Raw genomic sequence first — 13979 nt, 5'->3', positions numbered from 1 at the left:
GTTATTTACCTCGCTATTCATAATTATAATTCGTCTGAATCCTTAGAAAATTACGTAACTATATTTAACGGCGTATTTCATACTTAGAAAGCCACTTAGTAGCATTGCTCAACCTAGTTGAATTGTTTCTTATCGATCTCGTTAGGTTTTTTTTTCCTATCCCCCCCCCTACTCTGGCAAATCCATTACTACCCCACTGAATAAAATCTAAGAATTCAAACGACCATCACGGAGGTCTGTGACGATACAGTGCATGTTCCTATTTTTTTCTCTACCCTAATAAATCTAAACACTTGTTTCTAAAGCAGCTTTAAGGCCAACATCTGGTAAACCCTTACTTCGTGAAATCAACTGAAAAATTCTTTCTAACCATAATAAATCAACAATAAAAAAATTTATCCCAGGGCGAGTCCATCACAATCGTTTACTATGTTTAATTTTTACATTATTTTTTATCATTTCATCCATTTCATCAAAATGAAGTCGTCCATCCGCACCTTGCACACTAGACGGACTTTAATGAAGATGGTGCAAAAGGTAATGAATTTCAATTGTCAGTGCAGAAAAGATACACCTCGAAATTTCTCACAGAAAATGAATAATTTCTGGTATCACTAGTTAATTTAATATGAGAAGTGTAACATAATTCCTTAAATATTGTAGAACTTCAACAAATACGTACAAATTTATGAGCTAAATCATTTTTTAAATAAGACAAGCTTTTTTATTATTACAATAATTTATTGAACATTTATTTAGGCATTTTCACAAAGTTATTGATTCAAAAGAAAAATGCCCTTAAAAAAAATATCGCGCTGCAAAATCAATGCAAGTATTATTAAGATTAAATTGCTTCAGACCTTTTTCGACCCATGATTTCGATTTTCGAATCGTATCACCCACGTTAAAATAATGCCGGAAATAATTACGGTATTATGAATTAAATATTTTTACGCAGTACCAATGTCAGCGTCTTGCGGTAAAGTTGAAATACCTACACATACAGGAATATTTGTTTCGTGGTGAACCACAAATATGTTGGTGTCATTGAAATGTTTGCTTTGTTGGCATCCGTCGAAAGATTTCAACTCTAAACATCTCCCTTTACCATTGAGTGGTGCGAATTTCTTTCCAGTGTGTTTGTATTTAGATAATTCAGCCCCTGCGTATCTTTCTGCTTGAACTGCTCTGGTTTCTTCTTCAGCTGCTCTCATTTCAGATTCGATTGCTCTTTGTTCTTCTTCTTCAGCTCTTGCATCTGCTTTGCGAGCTCTGGCTAAGAGATCAGCTTCTCTAGCCTTTACATCAGCAAGTTGCGCTCTCTTTTCTACTGAAAGTCTTCTTCTCATATCAGCAGCTCTGATTTGTTCTTCAATCTCTCTTGCTTCTTCTTCTGCAGCTCTCGCTTCAAGTTCTGTTTCTCTGGCTTCTTCATCTGCAGTTTTTGTCTTATCTGCAAGTTTTTCCCTTACCTTTAACTCAGCGGCTCTTACTTTTTCTTCTCGAGCTCTAGCTGCATCTTCCACAGCTCTGGCTTCAGCTTCTGCTTCTTTTGCTGCGTCTTCCAAGGCAAGCCTTGCTTCTAATTCTTCAGCTCTCTTTTCTTCTTCAGCAGCTCTAAGTTCAGCTTCAGCTGCTCTTGCTTTTAGTTCTTCAGCTCTAGCTTTAAGTTCATCTGCTCTCGCTTTCTTTTCAGCGGCTTCTCTGACTTTTAATTCTGCAGCTCTTTTCCTTTCTTCTGCTTCCCTAATTTTTAGTTCTTTTGCCCTGACTTCTTCTTCTGCAGCTCTGGCTCTCAATTCAGCTTCTCTAGCTTCAAGTTCTTTTTCTTGGGCTAACTTTTCAGCAGCTTCTCTTCTTTTGAGTTCGGCAGCTCTTCGTTTTTCTTCTGCGATTCTCGCTTTAAGTTCTTTGGCCCTCGCTTTTTCCTCTGCAGCCCTCGCTTTGAGTTCAGCGGCAATGATTTCTTCACGAGTAAGTACAACTTCTTCTTCATCTTCATATTCTTCATCATCATATTCTTCTTCTTCTACTGGGGCTGGCTGTACTGGTTTAGCTGGTTTAGCAGCTCTCTTTTTCCTGTTACTTTCTGAGTTTTCCTCGTAACACAAATCTGGGGAACATACACCGTAGGTAGTAATCGGATCATACACAAGAACCTCTTTCTCTTTGCACGGACCTTGCTGATAGAAGTCGAAGCAATCTCCACCTTCCTGTAAAAAATGTATATTTTATTTAGTCACCTTCTACTGCTTTTTGTTTTAATATTGGATAGTAGTAACTACAACTAATTAATTGTAATTGGTAATGAATCTAAATCTTTCATATAATATTATAGATATGATCACCGCAAGTTGTGGCAGAGACAAGAGTCTTAGGGCTCGTTCCCACTTCCGTTTTAAAATCGGAGGCGGGTCCCGTTTTAAAATCGGATGCAATATCGGCTGTAGTGGATGTATGGAGCTGTTCACACCTATCCGACACGATTTGAAAACGGATCCTGGAGGTTATCCACCGCTTACCCGCCCTGGTATAAGTAACAGATGGTTACTCCTTCAGGGCTCTCACAAGGACTCTATTTTTTTTTGTTTAACGACTCTACATTTATTATAAAATGAATCTAGACCTCCAATGTCCCTGCATAGTGGTTAGGCTGCAGGATGCCTACAATATACACAAAAATACAAATAACAATATTAAAATATGTACAGGTATAGTAAAATAAAATAGGGCTAAAAATAATACAGGACGAAATAACTGCTTAAAGCCTAGGCCATCTGTAGAGAAAGAAGAAAAAAAAGAAAGGAAACACATATACATTCATGTTTATATTGTAGGAATCTACATTTAAACATATATAAATATTACCGGAGAGTATTACACCCGTCCACTGGCAGTCCCATCGAGAATGTGCATGGCGATCGGTCTGTCCGTACACAAAGAACGACTACCGCGCCCCTCCGCCGGATTACCTGATTATGCCCTGAAGAAAAAGTATGTGGGAAGGTTGGGGGCGTGCCCGAAGACCCTAGGGACTAAGTGAGCGTCAGGCAAAAAAGGAAAACGGATCCGGCATTTTTTGTCGGATGGATCGCCAGCGCAGCGCGTCCGTTTTCAAATCATGTCGGAACTCTCTCGCTCATAGTTTTGTGTTGAGCTGTTCACACTTGTCACCTAGTCGTTCCGGCAGAGCCCCCGCCATACCTCGACCCCTCCCCGCTTGCTCCCAGTTGCAAGGAAGCAGGCACGCTGCGTGGTTGTATTTGGTTATTTTGTTAAGTAAATAAATGAAAACTATAATAATGGATAAGGAAATAAATCCCGAAAATTGAATCCCACTGGTCGAAGAAAGAGTTTTGCTGTGGGATAATACGACAGAAGCGCATACAAATAATTCATTAAAACTATCGGCTTGGCGAGAAGTTTGCTGTTTATTCATGCCGAATGTAATTTTCTTTTCACTTTTTTCATTCTTTTTAATAAGTACCACATGACATTAAGAGCTTCATCGTCGTCTATTGCGCACGATCGTCTACTGTAGAATGAAAAAATGAAATGTTTTGGTTGAATCGAAAATTATATGTCTTCGTAGAGTAGGATCCGATTTTAAAACGGAGGTGTAAACAGGGCAGTAGGCCATTCGATTTTAAAATGGGACCCGCCTCCGATTTTAAAACGGAAGTGAGAACGGGCCCTTAGATATAAAGACTTCTGGATATAAACCCTAACCTACCTGTTTATATCACGGGTCATTTCGACTGCTTGAAGGAAGACTACAGTAAGACACATACAATTATTTCCAATTAATTTTCTTCTTCATATTCTTGGATGAGCATTAAATGGATGAGTATTAAACTGCCATTATACTGCTAAAATTAACACTAATTTATGGCTGTTAGTAATGGAAGTAGATAGTCAAATACTAGTACATAACACATTAAAAAGTGTCAAAATAAGAATGATGTTTTGTAGATGTCCATGTTTAACCTAAATCTTAAAATTCAAAAAACAGAAATTATGCTATGTTTTAGAAATAAATTCAATGATTCTTTTATGGTTCATAGTTTATCATGATACCTTATAGTAACTGAATTGACATATGCGTTTGGTTCGTCAGATGTCGTCAGTTCTAATCATCTACAAACGGAGTTCTCTACCGTTGCAAAAGCTACAAATTCATTAATGCTTGTAGAGTTTTTCAAATGTTGTCAGATTATTCATGACCAAACTTTCTTTAAAATTTTGAAAACATTTAATGCTTACTTCGAGTTGACCCTGTTTGACCGGGCAAGCGCAGTACCCCTCTCCGAATGCGTCGGTCCTCAGAATATTCCGTTTGCCGCAGACCTTTTCGCTTTCTGTGTAGTCCAGGCATTTCTTACTCGAAGGCCACCAGACCTGCAAGACGGGTTGAATGTGTCAATAAGGCCATAAAAGCAACAAGTATAGGAGTGATCGGATAACCAAAGTTCACTATACGACAGCACAATTATGGTGAAAATTTTAACACAATGATAATTTTAATGTTGGGCGAATTGAGAAAACAAATAATAATACAAGTATCTTTATTTCGGAATGTGGGGAGATTAGTAATGATGGAATTTGTTATATTGCACTAATATCTATCTATTCTATGGTATAAAATACATATGTGCATAATTTTATTTAAACAATCTTTATTCATCATGAGAAATATAAATTAGAAACAAGACAATGATCAAACAAAACATAATAAAATATACTATGATAAAACAGAACATGATAAAACAGAAGAGATAAAAACAGAATAGCGTAGAAAAAAAAACTAGGGAATCTACATAACATAGAGAACCCAATTTTTTATGTTTGATCATTTTTTTGCGGCAACTAAAGTATAAAAACACTTTAAAACCGAGTCAGTAAATAGCTGATAGTAAATTTGACCAAAAACTTCTACATCTAAATCGATTTACTCGAAAACCAATGCTCAAATCAAAAAAAGTTTTACAAAATGTGACGTAGATTCACCTGTTTTCCGCTTGACCACTAGTTTCCGGACACCATATAGTACTTGTGTTTTAAAAATTTAGTTCTACTTTATCATGTTCTGAACTTTAAATCCAAAGTCGTGCTTTCTAACAATCAATTAAACATTTTTTGTGTTAAAAATGACTTATTTTAATTTTTTTAAATAAGCAGAAAGATGCAATAATGAAATGAAATAAATAATACTGTTTTGATTAAGCAAGCCACAACGTAACTGTTTTATGAACACAGAACACAATGGCTTTATCACTAACCATTTATGCAGATAGGAAATAACAGTTCATTATTCTCACCTTTGAATAAGGAAATGCTTGGTTAAGTGTTGTTTTGTTCTGTTACGTGACATTTTCAGTATTATCTAAGAAGATTCTATTCCCAAGAGTCAGCTGTAATTTATGAACAAACCATTGCGTCACAGACGAAAGTTTGTTTACATTATAAATGAATTTGGTGTTACAACATCGGAATGGGCGGTTACTGCTGTGAAAACGCATACAGCAGTACCATACTTTAAATTTTTAACGGCTACCTAAATAGCGACACAATTCTTGTACAAATATAATTCTTGGACAAAAACCGATAAAATGAGTCCACCTTAACAAAACAACTATTCATATATTTCCACGTCTTGATTTCTAATGTTCAATTTTGTTAAAGATTTTTGTGGTATTCAACGTCTTCTAAGAATTTCCACAACACAGGCTTTCAAATTTATTTTAGAAGAGGGGAATAAATGCAAGCCTTAAAGGTCAAGCGACCAAAGAAGAGGTCCGATAGGTAGAATCTCATCTGACTTGAATAATGAATATGAAAACAGAATGTAAAAACTGGTAGAGCAAAATGACTCTTATATATTAATTGTGCAGGTATGTATTGAGATGGTATCTCATAATTATAATAGTTATTAATTTATATATTCGGCCGTCATCTCGTGACATTTAGGTATCAATTAAAGATTGACTATTCAATCTGACGACACCTAATTTATGAACTAACTAACCTAGATACCATCAGACCATTTCCTAGTAGGCATAGGTAAATATTGAAATGACACACAAATCTGTCCTTGCACACACTCCTTGCCTAACTTATCAATGTCTCATGCTTGCTCTTTTTCATGTCCTGCCTTCTTGGGACTTCCCGTTCTTTACTTATGCGTCACATATATTTATTTATTTGCAAATCATCCTACAATAAAAAAAACTGACAAAACAAAAAGGAACTTCATTGGAATCTTTGAGGGAGGTCTGTCCAAAGCTAGACGCCAGAAATCCCACGAAGAAGAGAAAATACATTTTAAGCTAAAAATTCCAATTTTACACATTAATTGTGTGAATTTGATGAATCGATTGCTTCTAATTACCAATCTGGCAGGACAATTACTTTAGATCTGGTTCTATTACATAGAGTCATTGTCAAAATAATTGACAGCCCTGCCATCGGCACCACTATTAAATTCCAGGTACCGAATAGGAACACAAGAGAAAATGTGACATTTTTCTGCAACACGTACACAACCACCTATCAGACAAACTCACTAACTAACAGTATACATGATCTGAGCAACAAGTTTGGGAGTACTATTTCTATATTTACTGATATAATTTATGGAATTAAGCGTAATCTATACCAGTACTTTTCTGAATCCTGCAAATTATAGCAGCGTGGGTAATGAAGTTTTAGTGATTTGTCTTAAAGTATTGTTTTCGTATTTATAATCGATGTAAAAGCATAGAAAAAATCACAACACAAAAAAAATGAAAACTAAACAACAAAAAAATAGGTAATAACTTACTCCTGGATCAGCGCACTTCATCTCAGCACAAACTGCTCTGACTTGTAAGTGTCTCCCTTCATCCCTCGGCTTCTTCAGCACCAGCCACTCCCCAGCCACGCTGCAAGCTCCTGTCTCCCCAGGAGTCACCAGGAAGTGGCACTCCTCCTTGTGCCATATCTCCAAATCTCCTGGACACCTGTTGCTACCCTTCCCCCATCGCTGAAGTGCCAACTCCACTCGTTTGATGTAGGGCTTATCTTCAAAATCTGCCAAGTCCAATGATACAACTCTTCGACTTCTCGTCACAGTTCTGGCTGATGCATTGTGCACTAATACAATGAGAAAAAAAACTCCCAGTGATGTTTTGATCATGTTGTTGAACTGCATTTTGATGTTTTGTGTTGAATTAATTCGTTTCTAATCAAAATTCATTATACCAGGTGTTCGTGTTTTTTCTGTAACAGATAAAATAACATAATACAACAATTATTATTGATCACTTATGAAATAAGTTTGAGAGTCATTATTTTGTTGTTTTCAAAACAGATTTGTGGGTTACAATGGTAATTGTTATGAATATAGAACAAGCTTAAATTTCAAAGGCTTATAAAGAATTTTAACTGTGATTAATGTTTACTACGGAAATTCATTACATTCATTGTAATCGTTAAGTTAACATTGTAATACAATTCGATTCATTATGATGTTAACTATTGCCATTTGACAATGTATCTACTCCTTTACTATTTTGTAGCTGCTTGTTTTCATTTATAAAGAAATTAAGTAAATATGCCTAATCAAATTGCACGATTTTCTGAGAGCATTTATATACGACAGGCCATTGAATTATTTGAACGACTTAATTTATTCCTAGTCATAAAATATCCCCTACAATTTATTGCATAAAATCAGACTAATATTAAGATTTCAAATATATAGTAACGAAAATCAGTTGATAGTTATTTTAAAAACATAATGGCTTTTTAATGTTGCAAAAACTAAAAATGGATCATATAAAACAATTTACAACTAGATCTAAGCAAATGTTTAATCATGAGATTTCATAGAATAAAACATTGATTAATTTATGATTACTCCGTCGACGATATGATGCTAACAACTTACTGTTAACCGAGGTAAATGATTTGTGTGTATACTTTGATCAAAAACTAAATTTTATTAAACATAAAATAAACACTTAAAAATGTTGGGTTTTAAATTAAGCCCCGAATACCTAGTTTCTACCAATTTATAATTTTCTCGTTAACTCTTTAAGTTTTTTAGTTCCAAAAATGATTCCGATGTTATTTTTGAAGATAATATAATAGTTTTTTTAATATTAGTGCGCTCCCCCTAACATTCGTATTTGCATATCTGCCTTTCAAACCGTCTTTGAACGTTTACTACGGGGATTTAAAAGGTTAGGAGTCAAATCGAATACAACTCAACAGAGTGGGACACACAATTCACTAACGATATAAAAAATTCCAAACAAATTCTTAAGATTTATTAACATCAGAATAAGTATTACAAGAGAATGTCTCGATTGTGATTATCTACTGTGTCACCTAAAATTATTAGGACCATTGACTTAACTTATTAATTTAAAATCATAAATTCATCTCACGTTCGCCGTATACAGAATTTGGGTATTGATTATTAGTATGTTGGTAACATATTTAACGCGTCAATATATAAAAAAGGTATTGGTAGAATTTATATCGGAAAGTAATCTAATTGAACAAACTGCCCAGATCTGTATTTAACTGGATTTAAATAACATTATGCGTGTAATCTGGGAGAGTGCGTCAATACATTAAAACATCAGTGATGTAGTGTCAGTATAGCCCCGGTGAAAGATCACCATTCGGAAAGAAAAGTTTATTGAATTGTGTTTGGATATGTGGATTTGAATAACCAGGTATTTTGAAACCTCCCTTTCCCACATCTGCCACCCTTTCACACTCCTTTCAACCTTACAACATATCGTAATAAGGGTTTTTTTTTGTTTTTGTCTTGTGCATTACAGATTGATGTAACAATACACATGAAATATACAAAGCTTTAAATGAAACATTTTACAATAACCGATATTTTAGAGTTCTTGCCTAAAATGACTTATGAAATCTTTAAGGCCAGTGTTGAAAATGTCAAGAGACCTAGAGGTATCATTTAGCAGCACCATACCTCTTGTCATGCTATGCTGGGCCAGAACGTCCGTTCTGCCGAGTGGAATAATTTAGATCGTATAATACAGTTTAACATCGATGTCATTGCTTCGGACTTGGAGAATTGTTTGCTTATTCTTATCACAAATCCAAGAAGTTTATAACAAGATGATACCAATCCCACTATATTGATGTCATGGTATCACTGACTCCGAACAGTCGGAAGCACGTTCGGAGTCAGTGAGACTTGTGACACACGCTTGTGCGGTGTTACGATAAGTTTAAAAAAAAAATATATTTTTTTTTATTTTCGAACATGTTTTACATTTTAGAGTAATCCAGTAATGTTTATTCATTAATAAACATTGACCGTGATTTTTTTAACAAACGTATGCAGGCACCACGCAGATTATATATGCATGTTTTTAAAACGTTACAACTTAGATTAAGGCCAGACCTTTCAATAAATTAACATAATGGGCTATAGAAATATCATCTAGTCCAGGGATGGGGAAAATGCGACCCACGGGCCATAAGCGGCCCACGAGGCTTTTTGTTGTGGACCGCGAGTACTTTTGATGCGGCCTGCTGAAAACACCGCAAAAAACAACATTCTGTTTGTCAGACACATTTTAAAGTTAGTTCAATAGCTAAATAAATATAAAATTATGTGCAAGTTCCGTAATCATAGAAATCTAGTTGCGTACTATAAATATTTTGCAAAATGCAGGAAAACTATTCACGTGTTCCGAGTAGGTACAGTTAAAATTTGAGCTTGTGGACTGGTAGCTCATATGCAAATTTATTTTTGAGTTAAAACCAGTGTTGTGTTCAGAATGCACCGATAAAATTTCAGTTGCGTATTCATCTGCTGATGCAGTTCGAAGGAACCACTCTAGTTGAAGACTATGTAGGTACTTCAAAATTTGTAGGAAAAGCTTTTTCATGTTTTGGGTGTAATTATATTTAAAGCTGGATAAAACAGGGGACTCGCATATAAATTCACTCTCAACTCAAAACCAGTTTGCGCTCTGAATGTAACGATACAAATCCAGTTGCGGAATCCAGCTGACGCATTACAAAGTAAACCATTCGCATGATCCGAGTATAGTTTAAAATTTGAGTACACCATTTGCTGCTAATTTTGGAGGAAAAACCATTATTTACGCTTGTGGACATGCATACTCACTATTAAGTTAAAACCAGTCCATTGTTTTGAATGTGCAAGATGAAATTCAAGTTGCGGACTTATCTGCTGACGAAATTCAGGTTAAACCATTCTCGCGTTACGAGTGTACATTATTTATAGATGCGGAGTCATTTGTGAATATGACGTTTGGTTGAGCAATTTAAAATTGTTTTTGTTAAACGAATTCGTGTCAAATAAAATTTTAAAAATTGGTACTTTTTAAAATGGGGCGTTAATAATATATCCAAGATTCTGAACTCCATCGTCTAAAATCTTAGATCGGCCCGCGGGGAATACTACAAATTTCAAAATGCCAAAAAGGTTCCCCACCCCTGATCTAGTCTTTGGATAGAAGTAAAATTGTTTATCTTTGTTCAAGAATGGCAATAAGAAACCTTTCAATAGAGCCTGCATTTATTTCTGAGGTAACAAAACATTAAAAAAACATTTTCTTGTCTCTATTGTAATTAATTTTTGCAAAAATAATATATAATGCTGTTTTTTTGTTGGTTAGATAGATTCTGATCTTAATTAATATGTATCACAAATTCTACTATGTTTTGTAGAAAAAAAATAATGTATTACCAACGTGGAGATCCGGAAGGAATGCAAGGTGAATGAAAGCATAATAGTAGTAAGGGACGCTTAGTTTGGACTCGTAGAGCTGATGGACGTTGAAATATATGACGCGAAAGTAAATGGTAGAAGATCGGAGACGCCTGAGGAAGATATGGAGCGACCAAGAGAATCAAATACTTGAGTTGATAAACAAATACAAGGATTCAAGTCATAGTTGAATGGTGGTTTGGCTTCTTTGCCAACCTCTCGGGGAGGTGTGATGGTAAGTTAGTTATTATGTTAGAGATATATACTCTTTTTTTTTAAATATGAAAATTTTTAAAGTTGTATGTTCAGAAATTGTTCAGAATCTATTATTGTTAATCCCGATAAATATCTTAGAGAATTATTTGGAGTGTCAATAGACAAATCGTTTAAACTTTACTTGGGTACTACATTATTTCTTATATTCTTATATTGAGCTGTATTATTCGTTTGACGTCCAAATAAAAAAAATGATTTTTAAAGCCAATTATTTTAGCAAAATGATTTTATGTTTTACATACTAAAAGAACTGTATCGCTGACAAATAATTTTTTTAATACAGATGATAATACATATAATTACTAGTATAGATGATAATAGATTTATTCATAAGAAGCAATTACTTTGTAGTTAGACATTATATTTTTTTAAATAAAACAAACAGTTATTATTATATCCTGATGAAGCTTGTTTGAAGCGAAACCGGTCGATGGGTAAAATAATAAATATTCGTGGTTAAATACAAAGTGTTTGTTTTATTAAAAAAATATATAATAGATTTAATTTTTAATATAGCTAATAATACTCGTACATTTCATTTCTAATATAGATGATAATACATATGATTTCTATTATAGATAATAATACATATACCTAATTCCATTATATTCTGTGTGATTTTCGATGTTTGATCATACGTTGCTTATAGAATAATAGCGTTATCTTCCAAATAATACATTATCGTAGATTTATGATCTCATCAAAATAAACTGTTATATTTTTGCTGCTCGATAATACAATTGTTCGCCAAATAATGTACGTTAAGGGTAATACGCGTTCATAGATGGGGATATAAAAGTGAATTATTTGTTTGAATATGAATAAATAGTTGTGGTCCGTATAAAAACTCAATTCTTTCAAGAAAGGCACACAAATATTGGAATCAATAACCGATAAAATATTGTATTTGAATGCATTTTTTGAAAGACTAATAAATCGTTTAATATTTTAAACCGTGACTTGCAAAACGTGTACTTTCATAAACGCGAAAGCGTAGATTAAAACGTACGTCACGTTTACCCTTAAACAGATTTGCAAGAAGTTAAAGTTAGTTTTTTGTTCATGAAGTTCTGACATACAAGATTCCAGGTATGTAGTCCGCCAGGTAGCTATGAAACGGTAGTTCATGCACAATCTAAAATTTATAATTTACTAATAACATGTTAAATTCCAAGTAATGATTCCGCACTTATACTTCCTAGATAACAACAGCCTTGAATGCACTCAGGGTCAGATGTAATCAAAATGGAATCATTAACTCTGTCACCAGGCTGATCAAATTAAAATGAATTATGCAAACATTTCCAGAATTTCAAAATAGAAAGTCGATATTATGACGATGATAAGCGCCAATATTCAATTCAAGGTTCATTGATGATTATAAAATTCTTTACAGCTTTCACTGAGCTTTTCTAAAATTCACACAGAGCGGAAAAACATCAAATATATGTCATGTAAATATATTAACCTAAAAAGCCCTGCACAGAGCATTTACCGGTTTTGTATGAGCGGTATTGAAGCCAAATCTAGGGTAAGGGGAAATTGCCTACCAGCCATCTTGTTTGACAAACTTTTCAAATGTATTGTACGCAAAGTGGTATATAATGAACTATTTTAATTGTATGCTTGTGTTTTTAATGCAACTATTTTTATTTTATAATTTTTTTGTGTATTTGGTGAGACGGGCAACGCAATGTCATGAAAAAATTGAGTTTTTAATTTTTCATACATCTTTCCCCTCACCAATCGGCTTCAAATATTTCTCGAATAGATCCGTCCCAGGCTTATTAGATTCGTTTGTAAATATGACAATTTTGGTTACAGTAATGTTGATAAATGATTCGTTGACAAATGACTTAAATTAAACCTTTAAAAGCTTGTTAATACTGAAAAGTGTACCTACTTTATGCAATAATTGAATTAGGTTTAGAATGATAAAAAACTAATAACTTCCAACTTCCACAAAAAAAGTTAGCATAAGACACTTTTTGATCTGTCATACATAATCAAATCAACACATAAACTCTGTTTCGGAATAAATCGATATCAGATCTTAATAATCCATTAATTTAATACGAGATTTACGTAGTCACTAACTTGCAATAAGTCAAAAAGTAGAAATAAACAGGTTTTAATTCTAACATCACTAATCACTATTACAAAACTATAGAATAAACAATTATTAACTTGTTGGTAAAGCTTACCTGTTTCAAATAACGTAATAACTGTTCAATTTGGTTGATTCTAGATTGCTTCAAACACGTCTTAACTATGGCACTAGGTTTGAACAATGATTTGAAACATCTGGAGGCTCGATTGTATTGAAACGTAGGTAACTATATCGTGTATTTATGAAGCCAGCGAACCTTTTTTACCGATTTCTAAAGTGTGCGAACAACAACGCCTATAAATTCCAAGGTGTTTTCGCATATACAGCTACCAAATGAATATGTGCACCTTTTTTTGTTAATTCTATCATAAATATCAACTTAATAGCCTCAATTATTCGTGTAATTTATATTAAGATACTTATTAATACAATTGATTTTGAAATAAGTTTGTAATCATGTAAATGGTTTTAAATCTTGTTTTGATTTTTGTCGATGGACAAATGAAAGTTTTACTGTCGTTGTTTGTCATTCGATTTACAGATGGCGCTGTGATGACCAAATAATTTCGTGAGAGAAATATATTTCAGTAAATGATTACATAAAAAAAACATCTTATTTGTTACCGTCAATATTGTACTTCTAATGATAGGAATGGAAGATGATAAATAAATAGAAGTTATCACAATCTTTTCTTTGTTCAATTTCTTCCATGATTAAATTTAAGTCTTAAATTAAATGATATATTTAACTTTCCTTTAATCAGATTTTTCCCAATTTTCTATCAAAATTAAACGAGACTATACCACCGTCATTGCATGATAAAATAA

The 13979-nt window shown here is 33.7% G+C and overlaps 1 protein-coding gene across 1 annotated transcript; it reads right to left on the bottom strand.

The window, feature by feature from the left end:
- Positions 1 to 746: 746 nt before the first annotated feature.
- LOC149413651 (uncharacterized) lies at positions 747 to 13465 on the bottom strand. The gene is made up of 4 exons (XM_089644511.1): positions 13246 to 13465; positions 6821 to 7257; positions 4264 to 4398; positions 747 to 2213 (listed from the first exon to the last, which is right to left on the bottom strand). Exons 2-4 carry the CDS (start codon positions 7187 to 7189, stop codon positions 951 to 953), a joined length of 1767 nt encoding a protein of 588 aa, XP_089500637.1. The 5' UTR covers positions 7190 to 7257; positions 13246 to 13465; the 3' UTR covers positions 747 to 950.
- Between the last annotated feature and the right edge of the window lie 514 nt (positions 13466 to 13979).

This window comes from Hesperophylax consimilis, chromosome 21 (genome assembly GCF_061612785.1).
Source record: "Hesperophylax consimilis isolate HC1 chromosome 21, BYU_Hcon_1.0, whole genome shotgun sequence".
Classification (NCBI taxonomy): Eukaryota; Metazoa; Arthropoda; class Insecta; order Trichoptera; family Limnephilidae; genus Hesperophylax; species Hesperophylax consimilis.
The sequence above is the reverse complement of the archived record's forward strand: the minus strand, read 5'-3'. Positions and strand labels throughout refer to the sequence as shown.

Bases quoted from the DNA above. Each gene is read 5' to 3' on its own strand.
- LOC149413651 (XM_089644511.1), bottom strand. From the start codon at position 7,189: ATGCAGTTCAACAACATGATCAAAACATCACTGGGAGTTTTTTTTCTC. The intron at 4,399-6,820 runs GTAAGTTATTAC...CCCGTCTTGCAG, and splicing joins TGAAGTGCGCTGATCCAGGA to GTCTGGTGGCCTTCGAGTAA. The intron at 2,214-4,263 runs GTAAGCATTAAA...CATTTTTTACAG, and splicing joins TCAAACAGGGTCAACTCGAA to GAAGGTGGAGATTGCTTCGA.